This window comes from Tachysurus vachellii, chromosome 16 (assembly GCF_030014155.1).
Source record: "Tachysurus vachellii isolate PV-2020 chromosome 16, HZAU_Pvac_v1, whole genome shotgun sequence".
Lineage (NCBI taxonomy): Eukaryota > Metazoa > Chordata > Actinopteri > Siluriformes > Bagridae > Tachysurus > Tachysurus vachellii.
In genome coordinates, this window is record NC_083475.1 from 14,003,122 (window position 1) to 14,018,182 (window position 15,061).

The 15,061-nt window shown below is 38.4% G+C and overlaps 1 protein-coding gene across 2 annotated transcripts; it reads right to left on the minus strand.

The window, feature by feature from the left end:
* Positions 1–548: 548 nt before the first annotated feature.
* On the minus strand, positions 549–11,832 carry lta4h (leukotriene A4 hydrolase). 2 transcript variants are annotated; one of them, XM_060889555.1, is made up of 19 exons: positions 11,627–11,832; positions 10,160–10,290; positions 9,877–9,997; positions 8,750–8,818; positions 8,178–8,282; positions 7,641–7,693; positions 7,045–7,117; positions 6,811–6,951; positions 6,473–6,496; positions 6,277–6,347; positions 5,492–5,603; positions 5,194–5,338; positions 4,273–4,376; positions 4,002–4,072; positions 3,865–3,919; positions 3,524–3,619; positions 3,344–3,426; positions 2,776–2,880; positions 549–900 (listed from the first exon to the last, which is right to left on the minus strand). In XM_060889555.1, the coding sequence occupies exons 1-19, from the start codon at positions 11,786–11,788 to the stop codon at positions 765–767; spliced, it is 1,857 nt and encodes a 618-aa protein (XP_060745538.1). In that variant the 5' UTR covers positions 11,789–11,832; the 3' UTR covers positions 549–764. The 2 variants fall into 2 exon arrangements, with proteins under 2 accessions (XP_060745538.1, XP_060745539.1); XM_060889556.1 differs by having other exon boundaries at positions 3,344–3,423; positions 3,521–3,619.
* Between the last annotated feature and the right edge of the window lie 3,229 nt (positions 11,833–15,061).

Sequence of the window (15,061 nt, forward strand, 5' to 3'; positions counted from 1 at the left end):
AATATCAAAGTACTAGAGGAGAAAACCCAAGATGTTCTCTGGTTTGTGAAGTAATGTATTGTCTCCCCCTGTCGGCCAAATTATTGTACAAAATTATTTTAAGATTAATATTTCAAAATTATTTTTTTAAGTCTGATGACATTGTTGAAGTACAAAATCCTGATAAGTAAAGATAAAGACAATCCTTAAAATCTAAACACGTCTAAGCAAATAACTTCAAATAATTTAATAGAAATTCATACCACACCTCTATTAAGTCTCCAATATTGTTGAGAAGATGAAACATTTCTGGTTAGAAGTCAGAGGTATCAGTAAGGCTTAATGTAACTTGATGTTTTCAGACAAGTTTAGGAGGGAGGATGTTAAGCATTTTTCACTACGAGCTGTATGTTGTGTCTTTAACTTTATGTTGAGACGTTGACTGTTTATTTCTGCTTAAATGGTAATGATGACAAAAACACATTTACCAAGCACAATTGGTTCACAAATTACTGTACACAACATGTCAGTGTAAAATTATACAATTAGTAGAATAAACACACTTACACTTATGAAGTTGAAGCGTTTATTGCTCATTGTGGTGATTTATAAGTATACGTTTCCCTTAAAACAAGCTGATTAGAGCAAGCAAAAGTGATGGTAAAATTTTGAGAAGCTTTATTTCCCCCCTCTTGCCCTGAGATAAAGATCTCTTTTAAGTCAAATATAGACTTGCAAGGCCACACAGATGAGGTTATTCATAGGGGTTAGTCTGGGCAGCAGGGTTAGTCTGTGCTACTAGCCAGGGTAATTTTCAGGTCCTTTGCTACCAGGGTGGCAGTGACATAGTGCATTGCAGCTCTATGCTCCTTGAAGGTCTTTACAGCCTCATCACTGTACTTGGGAAAATTGTATACCTCCCTAAGAGAGGAAGAATAAGAGACAAGAGATCCAAGTTATGGACACAAATTCTAGCAAAACATTAATAAATGTGATAATTGTTAGATTGTGGATCAATTAGAGAAATACTGAAATAATCAATCCATAGTCGATACCCTGGACATCAGGTTCAAGAAACAGCAATAAAGCATCAATACATGTTAATGTTATGGCTCAATACTAAATATTAATATTGATATGAGATTTATTCAGACATTTGACTGTCAAAACGGTATATTTGTTATATATTGCTGAAATGACAAGAAAAGCTTTTTGACTTGACTGAAGTTTTTTTTTCAGCTCATTCAGAGAAACCTATAATCCAAGCCTAATAATAAATAAAAAGAGTCTCCAATGTAAACATACTGTAACCTTCAGAGGTTCACCATTGGGAAACACTAAAGAAGGAACACATCGCATTTTGCTTTTTTTGTTAGTTTGGCTTATTAACTTCCAATCAAAAAGAAAATGGGGGAATGTTTATAGCGTCTCTCATGAAAGTGACTTTGGGTCATTGGTAAATAATTCATTTCACTTTGCTTCACTTTGTGTTGTGCTGCATCACATCAGCTTGTTGTTGTCTTGCTATACCTGCATTCCGATCATTTTATTCGTTTTATTAATAACATGCATGGTGCTATTGCCGATGCTGTTACTGCTAATGCTGAGGAATTGGTGACAGTGTGGATCAAATGCATTAAATATCATAAAGACAACAAAAAATAAGAATAAAGAAAGAACAATGTTCCTTTTGAAAGTTGAAAGGCCAAAGGTGCATCCATATCAATCCACATCAATCCTTCCTTCAAAAACTTCGATCAAGGCTTCGAGAGCTGAACACAGACCGCACACAAAAGACGTTATTACAGTATCTGTAACAGTTCACAACAGGAAAACTGAAAAATCTTGTGCCTGCAATGAGGTAAGTAGATGATTGGAACCATTGAGAAATAGACATGAATTAAATTAGGCTGCTATAAATGCAGAAGATTTGTCTTCTGCAGCTCTGTAAAGCTGTTACAACACTACAGGAAACAAACAGCAAGTGCACTGCATCCGGTCTTTGGTGAAATCTAAAACCCAACACAAAGATATCTGAAACACACAGGCAGCTATGTATTTTTTCCTGTGTTAATATTATTATTATTTAGTGAGACTTCTTACAAAACAATAAGGATCATGCAATTAGGTTTTGTGAAACATTTAAGTACAAACCTAATATAAAGAGAAAGTGGAATTGATGAAAGCCGGCTGCTTGGAAAAAGGAACTAGATTTCTGACATATTTCTGACATAGAATTCTGGTATAAAAACCACCAACTGTTCTATATATACACACAACCAAAACAAGATCACAGCCTGTTCATCCGTGTCTGATTCTTTCCTGTCCATGAATGCAGACCAGAACCAAAGATCTGAGTCTGTACACTTTTCTTATTGAAGGTATCACTACAACATTTTACACAGAAGCATGAAATGACACTTTTGAAAATGATGGATCAGGAAAATACAAAACATTAAGCAGTAATCTCTGGAATGGAAGTGAATGCTCTAGAATGTAACACATTCTTTAAGTTTATAAATGTAGAGATAAAGAATAAAAATGTCCCATGAATACACAAGTTTAAATTTAGTGGTGGGGGTTGATAGAATTTTGCAATAAAATCTCCCTCAGTTTAAAAAAAAAAAAAAGAAGAAGAAGAAGAAGAAGAAGAAGAAGAAGAAGAAGAAGAGGTTTGATCACTTAACAACTTCATTACACTTCATAGATTTGTATTTGATTAATGTTTTTGCCAGCAAGTTCCTATTATTCTGGAACAACTGGATACTCAAAACCAGAGATATGTCTGGCAGTTACCTGAAGAGCGGCCGTGTGAACTTCATCCTGCCTTGCTCCGTGGCCATCTTCAGAGCCAGAGGAACGGCCTCTTCCCACTGTGCTTTGACACACAAACGCAGCCATCTACACACACACACACACACACACACACACATTTCAACCAATAAGAATAGCTCCCACCTATAAATGTGGTGATCTATGATTAATTACTGCAGCAGTGACTTACTCACTTTAAACGTGTGTACTGATGTTTACATAAAACCATGTAATTATATTTAATACAGTAAAATGTTTTGTGAAAATTCGTATGATCCTAACTCAGCTTCTGACTGAGTAAGTAGCAAAGATGAAAACATTAATTAATAAAATTATGCCAAATATCAATGTCCATTATTAATAGACTGGATCTGAAGAAAATATTAAAACACACTGTTTGAGAATAAGAGCTTGAGGCCTTGCAATAGATAAATCACTGCTATGCTTAAAAGTGTCCATCCAAATATTTGAGTTCAGCACTCAACATACAGCCTGTTTAGGAAGCAGTCCAAGGACCAAATCCACCATAGACACAATCTGATATGCTCACCTGAAACGGATCTCAGCATTGCGGACACTATTGAAGTTATACACCTCCTGCATTCTCTTCACATGAGAAACAGGAAGAGGGTCCTGAAGAAAACAGAGTGTGTATAAAAAGAGATCATAGACATCCAGTGCAGGATAATGTAAATAAATGTAGTAATAGTGTTAGTGTAGGTCTCAGTACCTCTTGAACCAGCACAGCCAGGAACTCAATCAGCTGATGAGAAGAGAACTGCTTTAGATCAGCCTCACTAAAGCCTGACAGGTCCGCATCTGTAGCCTGACAACACACACACGTGTACACACGTGTACGCACACAAACACACACGCACGCACACACACAGGCACAAACAGGCACACACACACAATGAATGTCTTTTTTCCATGTAATATAAATAGAATTATTAATTTCACTGATTTTTTATTCTTTGCTTTATAGCATTTATGTGTACGTCAAAACCTTTGCACATTGCTGTTTGTTTGTTTTTTGTTTTTTATTGTTTTACAATAAAAGATGTAGTTTACCTTCACCCATCTCTGAGCCAGTGCAGTACAGGCATCTGCCAGAGTGGTGTCATACCTGACCAAGGACAATGTTAAGTTGTCAAACATATAGATACACTGATGTACATGTGCACACAAACACACACAGCGATGCTTACACTGGCTTGACAGGGGCCATTCCTGGAGTGTGCATCCATGCATTCCAATCCACTTTATTTAAGATGTCCACCTGATATGGAGCAACACAGAAACAAGTGATTACATTACAGCAACACATGTACTGTAGTAGTATTAGTAACACTGCACCAGACCCGACAGTTCCTGGTTTATACAGAAATACCTACTCCTGAAACTAAGTTACAAACTGAGAACGGTCTTGGTTCCTGTAGGAAACACACTCTCAGTCTTTTACAGACTAGTACTTCTCACCTTGTCTTTGAAGTAGGTGTACAGGTAGTTTTTCCAGTCATCTGTGGTCACACTACTGTAGGCAAACATCTGGATGTAGGACTTCACAAAGCCCATAAACACCTCTGTACAGGGGATATAACACAAAAATATGTCCTAAGCATAGGTTTATAATGTCAATTAGGGCATTACATCCTGTACTGAAACAAATAATCACATAATATCACAACACTACTGCACTTTATGGCCAAAAGTATATGGACATCTGATAATTGCACTCATATGTTTCTTCCCCAATCTGTTCCACAATACTGTAAGCATAGTATTTCCATTCACTGAGGGGCCCCTACATGTTCCAGGCTGGTAATGCCCCGGTCAAAACTGATGTGCATGAAGACACCGAGGTGGAAAAGCTTAAGTGGCCTTCACAGAGCCCTGGCATCACCCCCACTGAACACTTTGGGGATGAAATAGAACACTGACTTTGTCTGAATGAGCAAATTCCCACAGCCATGCTCCAAAATCTGTTGAAAACCCTTCCCAGAAATGTAGATGCAGCAAACAGCAAAGATGGAATCAACTCCATATTAATGTCCATGGATTTGGAATGAGATACTCATCAAGCATACAGGTTATGGGTGTGATGGGCAGATTTCCAAGTACTTTTGGGAAATATAATATATAAGGTGCAGGAGAGGAAATGCATGTTTTTCAAACAATCAGTACACTACAAGATCACAGGGTGGGTAAGATCTGCTCCTTGTCTGCATAGATGATACAGTCTCAATAGCCACAAAGCTAAAGCCTGGCATCAAGGAGAACTCCTCGGGCTTCTGAGAACGGCCACTCTCAGCATTTTTAGGGGTATGTACAGACACGGGAAGACTCTGTGTGTGGTGTGTATGGTGTGTGTGGTGTTTGTGGTGTGTGTGGTGTGTGTACCTGGGCCTCCCAACAGCTCTTCCAAGTGGTAGAGAAGAGCGAAACCTTTCTCGTATGGTACAGAAGAGAAGCATTCATCAGGATCGATACCGTCCAGGTTTGGCACCAGGTTAGTATTGACATTATTTGCCCCAAAATGGTTTATCTACAAAACAAAACCCAACCATGCGTAAGATTAGAGTTCACACATCACAAGGCTTTTGTTAGAGGAGTTACAGCATCTATGTGCATAGTTCTCACTGATGTTCTTTATGTATTATGGATGACTAAGACAGCTATGTTGGGTTGTGTGTCTTACAGACTCCTGTAGCTCTTTCCAACCTCCCATCGCTTTAAACTGTCTGAATTGCTCTCCCTCCATCACCCTGCCAATCATTCTCTCAAGATACACAGTGTGTCCTTCATTCAACCTATAAAATATAAAACAGTTGATATTATATAATAATGAATTATTATATTTTACTTATAGATAGATAATAGATAATGTACAACATATGTATTAGCAAATAAGCACATATACTGAGGAGGAAAGATTAAAATCTGTATATAGACCCCACAATTTATTACAGATTTGAGCTCGGCTTGCATTGTCTTATGCAGTAACGACTCAAACAAAGAGCTGTATTAAGTCCAGCTCCACTGACTGACGGTTTGTTGTAACTACAAGATTTCCCCATTTCATGCATGTTTGAGACATCTTGAATAACCTCAAAAATATGAACTATCTTTAAAGACCTGCAGGAGCATGTCATCTGGGGTAAATGATCACCAATCATTAGATCATATTAGATGTGTATTCGAAATCTTGACATTTGTTGATCACAGATGATATTGGAAAGAAAATGTTGCACATGATGCATGAACCATACAGAGGTCATTTTTAATGAACTGAGAATAACATAAATTTGAACCACTACATGCGTACGAAGGAAGTATTTGAAGCTCAACACTGACCAGCTGAATAAAATTCCAGTTTACATTTACAAACCAAAAATGACCCTCAACATAAGCTAGGAGTTATGATCAAGTTTTCTATTATACCTACAAACAAGATAAATTTACAACATGTGCATGATGACTGACCAAAAATTCTCCCAGGTTTTATTAGTCACCAGGTTTCCAGTCCAGCTGTGAGAAATCTCATGAGCAATGACCTATAGTCAGACGGAGCAGTTATCAACAATACAGATACGGAATAAACCAGAAAATATTCTCTTCATATGTAGTGGTGTTTAATAACAGCTTGGCACAAATTCACCACATAAAAACACAGACTTACAGTAGCAAGGGATCGGTCTCCAGCCTGGAAAAACACAAGAGCAGACTGTTAGATGGCTTGCAGTGTAAAATACACAGACACACAGTACAGAGGAAGGAACTAAGTTTATGAAGAAGGTGAGAAATCACAATTTCTACAAATGATCCAGTTTCTGTGATTCATTAGTTTAATTACATGGTCTATAAACTTGTTTAAATACATGCAAGCAAAGCTTAATAAAAGGATAAATGTGTGTGCTAGAAACTGTAGAAAACGGGAAGCTGGCTTGCAGACTACAAACATGCTTAGGTCTGCAAAAACAGCTGCATGATGGAAATGGTGTTAGTGTGTGTTCTAACCAGTAAAGTAGGTGTCGCAAAGGTGAGGCAGGGGTTCTCCATGCCACCATAGGGGAAAGACGGAGGAAGCACCAGCACATCATATTGTCCCCATACATACGGTCCTGCAAGACTCTCTGCAGTCTTAAGCATCGTCTCGGTCTAACACACACACGCACACACAAACAGTGGAACTTGTTAAACTTTCGACCACACATGGGTGAGATGTGTGAAACAATGTCGTGCCACACTTACTTCAGAGAACTCAAATGCAGCCTTGTCCACATATTCCTTCTCTGACCAAACTCTGGACCTGGGTCCAATCTCCCTGTACAGCACACAAAATACATTTACAGAACCATCCAAGTCAAATCTATTACTCATACAACTACAATCATTCCAGCTGCCTAATCATATGTGGTATAATCTATGACACCAATTTAACTACAAACACCAATGAGACTGGAGACTTTTATTTTCACTCATCGTGGACGTGAACGTGGTTTAATATGGTTTAAATTCTAATCACGCTGATTAACTTATTGAAGTATTTTAAAGATCACTTGAACTCTCGAACCTGAGAGACTGGACATGTGTATGTGTTTTTACATCCAATACTTTCATTTTAAATTCAGCATAAGGAAGTAATGTCAAAACAGTGCAGGTGAAGAATGCTTGTGGTCCAACTTTAAGAACATGTCCATTCATATTTAAGACATTATTACATTAACTATAGGACCAGCTGCTCATACACAGATGAAGTCTAATCTAGCAGTAAGGGGGATTTTATGCATTTTATACAGAGTATTCTTTTTTGTTTCAGAATCTGTAGTACAAAAAACAGGAACTACCTGCTCTCTAGAGCTCCAACCACAATCGCAATAAGGTAGGAAGGCATGGGCACCTGAGAAAGAAACATGTACCCACACGTATGTGCGTGCACACACAGACGCACGCACACAGACACACACAGACAATAAAGTACATGCTACCATGCATCAACATGTTCACAACAGGTTTTATCAGAAGCATTAAACATGGCATGCAGTAAAGTGACTTCTTATCAGCTAAAGTAAGATCTAAAAGATTCATTTCAACAGTTAAACAATAACACCAACATTTACCAACCAATTCTAATGCTGCAGTATTTGAACAATACCCACATTGCTCATGAGCATAAATAGTGCATTTATCATTTTTCAGTATTGATGTAATTAATTATATATGTCATTAATATTTTTCAGTGCCTGGTTTTTCATGAGGTTCACTATTAAATTGGTCAAAGGAGCATTTCTTCAACAACTCAAGTGTAACAACTTTAGACATAAGAAGAATGAGGAAGAGAGAGAGAGAGAGAGAGAGAGAGAGAGAGAGAGATGTTGGCTAACCGGTTGACGGAAGCGGTAAATGATTCGGCTGTTATCACTCGGATCTGGTTCCTGTCCATCACGTATTGCGCTCATAAGTGCAATCAGCTCTTTGGGTACTGACACCTAAAACACACAAGCACACACACACACACCTATAAAACCGACTAAGCTGACAAGTCCCTCTTTGTCTATGTGAATGTTAATTCTGTTATGTGAAGTGGATGATCTGTGATGTACTGAGACTCATTTGGCCTTGACATCATGGACACATGACATCATGGACTCCAAAAAATACAAGGAATAGAACTCTGATACAAAGTTAAAAGAATGTTATGGTTGGATCTTCCATGAAAGGACAATGAAAGGACAAACAAAAGAATAAGTACAGAATCAAGCTTTTGACTAAAACCTGACTGAGGTCCTGTAGTGCAGAGATTCATAAACCATTATACAAGAAGACTCTGGAGTTATGTTGACAAAGCCAGGTTTCACTAAAGTACTAAATTCTTATTCCTAATTCCTAAAAAAATACATGATTGAAGTATATTAGGAGCTGTTGTATTTCGGCTGTATGTGAGTTTAGTGTGTACCTGGGAATAGTAGGTATGTTTCACTGATGGAGTGTCCTGACAGGGCAGCATAGACCTGCAGTGAATAGCCTGTTAGATTAAAGAAAGATTGGTTAATTGTGCACAACAGACAAACAGCAATGGGTGTGAGGGTAAAATAGTATATTTTAGATGTATGCAAAGAAACGTTTATAGAAAAACTGTACAGAATGTGTCAAATTACAGGAGCAGTTTGATGTACTTTTAGTGCATCTAACTGCATAAAACTGAGCCTTTTAAACTTAACTTAATCTTTTGAATGAAACGGGATTGTTCAAAATGATAGAACAAAGCATTAAAATAAAATATAATAAACTATTCTGAAAAGATTCTATTTTTGTAAATACAATTAAATTAATACGGATATAAGAGTAGATGTAAAAATACAAACTGCACCTTTGAAGATTTTAAATGAAGATTTTTTTAAATAATTATAGTCTTTTATAGTCTTGTTTTTATAAATACAGCACACCATAAGGAGCTTTTCGAGACCATTGCAGCTAATGTGAATGCAGTGCTGACACCCAGGAGACAGATTAATGATCACAGTCAGATAGCAGATGAAGCTGAGACACAACAGATAACAGAGAAAGCAGTGTAAAAAGACAAGGTTTTTCTGAGAAAGGAGATACTCTTGGTTTAACACAACCACATCACACTTGCAGAAGAAGTAACAGCTAAGTCTCACATCTGTTTGGTCAGAGGGTGGTGTTCATTTCTATATAAACTCACTTGGAATAATGACTTAGTAGTATACACATTTACTTGAGTGGTGGACAGTATGAGACATTTAAAAAACTGTGTGCAGTTGATGATATTAAAAGGTTTTCTGTTAACGGCCCTTAACCCTATATGCTCCAGGGGTGCTGTATAATGGCTGACCCTATGCGGTGACCACAACTTCCTAAATTGAGACATGCAACGAAAAGCAATTCACTGCACTGTAATGTACATGTGACAAACTATAGGCTTATGCATATTATTTTGCTCATATTATTTTTCTTGCTTTATTAATTTATTTCTGTTTAATGAACTTCAAGAGAGAGGCAGGTGAGGTCAAGCTTGAAATCCTTCCTGACATCCTTAACTTACAGGATGAGAGGGCATACCTGGCACTGGCTGAAAAGGTAGGGATGCTTTTTTCCAGCAGTTTGTGCAGGATTGAGCCACTGCAGAGCTGAGGACTTCGGTGACGTCTCAAACTCGATCTCCACAATCACATGTTGCCCACTGAACACACAACACACATCTGTTCACATCATAACTTCAGACACAATAGGCACATTTTAGGTTTCTCTGGGCTCTTCTATAAAATAAAACCCAAAATCACAGTCCCACACGAAAGCTCATTATGAGCATACGAATGTACAGAGATGAAGAGTGTGTTGTTACCGTGAGAGCTCAAAGGGCAGGCTGATCTCCAGGGGGCTGCCTTTATAGCCCTGTTTCTCTCCCAAGGTAAACTTGGCAGCTTGGCAATTGACTGATACCTTGAATATCTTTAGGTCATTGGTGTCAAGAGTCTAGAAGACAAAATGAGATTAAAGAAAGGTTATTACCAGTGATTAATTAGTGACAACTTTAATTACACTGTAATAAAACATAAATAAAATAATACTTGTTTTATTGCACACCATCATCAACTCACATAATTTAGGAAAAGTACAGGTTTGTAAACAAAATCAGTATCAGATAGTTTGATATAGATATGTGTGTGTGTGTGTGTGTGTGTGTGTGTGTGTGTGTGTGTGTGTGTGTGTGTGTGTGTGTGTGTGTGGTTGTGTGTGTGTGAGTGTGTGGTGTTGTGTGTGTGTGAGTTTAAAGATAAGCATTGAGTGACAGTAACAAGTTCAGACACTAATATCGTTATCATATCAAAATAGAAAAAATGTGGAGCTAGTACATTAGTTACTGATTGATTAAACCTTGAGGTGATCATTTAATGTCTGGCCTGTTTTTTGGACATTAATTAATTAATTGAGATTATTAATATGGGTGTGTTTTTGTGAGAGACTTTGACACCCAGGTTTCAGATCTTTTGTTAGTCAAAGACAACAGATCAAGTCATTTTATTCTAATAACTAAGATCATTACTGATTATGGTTTTTTTTTTAAGTTATGTTCATGTCGCTAAACAACGTTAGAATTATAACATTAATCTTTTTCTATCCTGCGATCTGTCATTAATCCTATACATGTTTTAATAAATAAATACCATAATATTATTAAGACCAGTCAGCTTTCTGTGGTAGTTTTATTTATGGGTGAAAATTATTTATAGGTGAAATTATTTCTGTCATTCATATTCATGTGTTATTGTCTTCAGATTATCACTCCACACCCGAGCCAAAGTTCATCACAAACCTTTCCAAATCATATTCAGACATTTTTTTCCCACCGAATTCCGCCTCCTGTAATCGGATTGGCTATTTGTTCTAAATCTGCGCGTGTGCCCTTCTATATGTAAATGATAGCCAATCATAACACAGAAGACTTATGAGATCTAGCCAATACACGCTCAGAAGGCGGGATGTGTCGGTAACGGGTATGGAATAAACAGACTCGTTATGTGCAGATTTATTTTGTGATAGCAGAGTAATGATATCTGATTAAAGTACAGAAATCAGACACAAACCCGGGGATGTAATATTAAATCTTCCACTAGTTGCACAAGCAGTGAAAGGAAATCAAAACTGCACACAACATAAATAGTAGAAGCTCGTGTATTAGCAGTAAATGTAACTGTATCTATAACACGTGATTTAAATGAGACACTTTACACACAGCTGCCTGGTTTAATAAGACAGCTTTACAGCTACCTGGATGGAAAACATCTATAATATAATATAGAGATTTTACCAGGTCAGAGAATCGATCCTGCAGAACCTCCACTGTGAGAGAGACCTTCCCTTTTAATACATGACTGTCGAAGTCCACGTGATAGAACAGATTTACATGGCGAGTAACACACATGGAGAAAGAAGAGAAAGAGCAGGGGTCTGACACAGGAGCCATGATCATACACTGCTCGCTCGCTCACTCACTCACACACACAGTCAGCTCAGATGCTGCGTTTAACCCCCTCACTTTAGTCCATGTGACGGAAGTCTCACTGATGCATCATGGGAAATGTGGTTTTATAAGCTTCCTTCAAAATGCATAAAAATTACATGATGCATAAGTAAAAGTAAAGCTGTAGCTGTTTAATGCATGTTGTCTACACATCCGTTTGTTATTAAATAAAATAGAATAACGCATGAGAACAGGATTGTCTAGCAGTGATAAGCCCCTCCTCTCTGATCAGTGATGCAACATTTATATGACGTGATTTTGACTATTATAACCATTTAAATCATCTGGGAGTGTTTCTTTGTTTGTTTGTTTAATTTACGAAATTGACAAAAAAAAGTAAAGGTTACAAAATAAATATTTTATTTGATGTACTGTGAAATAAAGTATAGTGTATAGTATAATGTATATTGTATAGTATAATGTTATTTATTTCTGTACTTTTGAGAGTCACAAACAGCTGGAACCAAATTCTTTGTGTGTGTCAACACACTTGGCCAATAAACCTGATTCTGATTCTGATAAATGAAATACATTTTTAATGTAAAGCGAACAGAAGACGTGCATGATTGTCGCCCTCTTGTGGTTAAGGTTAGTAATAAAGGCATCTGGACTCTGTGTGGACACGCTGCCTATAATTAGGGTTCAAGCGCGAAGCCCTGGAAACCTATTGTTTTTGTTAGGATTATTATTATTATTAGAGGTCAAGCCCCGAAGGGGTGTAGACACCTATTGTTATCGTTAGTTTTCTTATTATTATTATTCTTCCGTCTTCCGCCATTGAAGTCAATGGCAGCCCATAGAACCGTACGTAGGAAAGTTATGAAATTTGGCACACATGTAGAGGCCAGTCTTAGAAGTTACTGTAGCAACTTTGGTGTGTCTAGCTCAAACCCTCTAGCGCCACCAACAGTCCAAAAACCCAATTTTGTGCTGAATCGTAAGGCCTAGAGGCAAAATTCTTGCAACATCAGAATCAGAACCAGAATCAGAAAGGTCTTTATGAGGAACACACACACACTCTCACACACACACACACACACACACACTCACACACACACACACACAGACACGCACTCACACACACACTCACACACACACAGACACGCACAGACACACACCCACTCACACTCTCACACACACACAGACACTCACACATACACACACACAGACACACATTTACACACACACTCACACAGACACTCACACACACACTCACATACACATTTACACACACTCTCACACAAACTCACACACACGCACACACACACTCACACAGACACACTCACACACACACACTTTATTGTCAAGTATGTTTTCACATACGAGGAACACACACACTCACACTCACACTCACTCACACAGTCACACACACTCACACTCACACACACACTCACACACACACAGACGCACACACACACACAGAGACACATACACACACACTCACGCACACACAAACACACTCACACACACACACGGGGTCAAGCCGATCAGATGCGCTCAGAACATGTCGCTGATGAACCATACCAAGTTTCCACACTCGCACACTCACATACTCACTCGCACACTCACATACTCACACACATACATACACACACATTTACACACACACACACAGACACACAGAGACACACACACATACACACTCACACTCACACAGACACACTCACACACACACTTTATTGCCAAGTATGTTTTCACATACGAGGAACACACACACACTTACACACACATTTACACACACACACAAACACACTCATTCACACTCGCACACTTACTCCCACTCGCACACTCACACTCACACACTCACAGTTACACACTCACTCACACTCGCACACACTCACACTTACACACACTCACACTCGCACACATGCTCACACTCGCACACTCATTCACATACTCACAAACACCTTCACTGACTCACACACTCACACTCACTCACAGACACTCACACACTCACTCACACTCACACACACATACACACACTTACACACACACTTACACAAACACTTACACACACTCACACATACACACACACTCACACACTTACACACACTCACACACTCACACTTACACACACACTCACACACACACTCACACTCACTTACACACACACACCTACACACACACATTTTGAATTTTCACGTCAAGTTCAGTATTTTACCAATACAATGCCATATAGCTACAAAACTTGGTATGGTTCATCAGCGACATGTTCTGAGCGCATCTGATCGGCTTGACCCCAGTATCGCTGCTTGCAGCTATATTTATTATTATTATTATTATTATTCCGCCCTACAAACGATCGTGCAGCCCAAACCGTAAGGCCTAGAGAGCTCAAACTTGGTCAGATGGTAGTACTGGTCACAGTTACTCAGGGCCAAGGTCTCAGCGGAATCGGACAATTTGCGCCCCTCAACGCATTTGTGCCCATAACCCCTAAAACCCCTAAAACCCCTATGTCCAAATCTCAAGTGCTTTATATCATTGGAATCCTTGGCTCATGACTTAAAAAACGTATATCTCCAATTTCATCTCCGCCATTAAATTTTTTCGCTATAGTGCATTTTGTCCGAAACCTACTTTTGCAAACTAGTCCTAGGTTTTTCGCCTGGTCGAGACCAATCCAGTGCAGTAATATTCTCTGGAGTCTCAATGTCAATAATCTTCGAAATTTCGAAATTTTGATTCAGGGTCCTTAAGGGGCCCCAAAACGTTTGGACTGTGAGGAGCCAGGTTTACTAAAATGTCAATAACTCAAGAACTAAATGAGCTATCAACACCAAACCTGGGACACATGTGAAAGAGGTCAAACTGAGGTCACATTTCAAAAACTGCGGCGATTGTTTGTTCTTGTTCTCTCTCTCTCTCTCTTTGCTCCACTATCTATCTTTTCAGATCCCTAAAATTGGACATCTCCTGTCAATCTTCATTATCCTGTGTGACATCACAGCAACATGTTACGTCATAGCAACATGGTAAACAACCCCAATGCATTCCATGCATTCAACATCCTAAAATTTTGTGTATGTGACTTGCGGGTCACTATGTGTATGTGACTTGAGGGTCACTTTGTGTATGTGACTTGCCGGTCACTTTGTGTATGTGACTTGTGGGTCACTCGTTCTGCATCTGGATGCTTGTGTTTCTTCGCTTTATGGATATGACTTTGTTTATTTTAGGGAAAACCAGACAGGTGAGTACTTCACATGACATATATTGTGC

What these genes read in the sequence shown, in the direction of transcription:
- lta4h (XM_060889555.1), bottom strand. Translation starts at nt 11,788, where the DNA reads ATGATCATGGCTCCTGTGTCAGACCCCTGCTCTTTCTCTTCTTTCTCC. An exon ending in AGGATCGATTCTCTGACCTG is followed by an intron (nt 10,291 to 11,626) that starts GTAAAATCTCTA and finishes TTTGTCTTCTAG; the next exon opens with ACTCTTGACACCAATGACCT. An exon ending in AACATACCTACTATTCCCAG is followed by an intron (nt 8,283 to 8,749) that starts GTACACACTAAA and finishes TGTGTGTTTTAG; the next exon opens with GTGTCAGTACCCAAAGAGCT.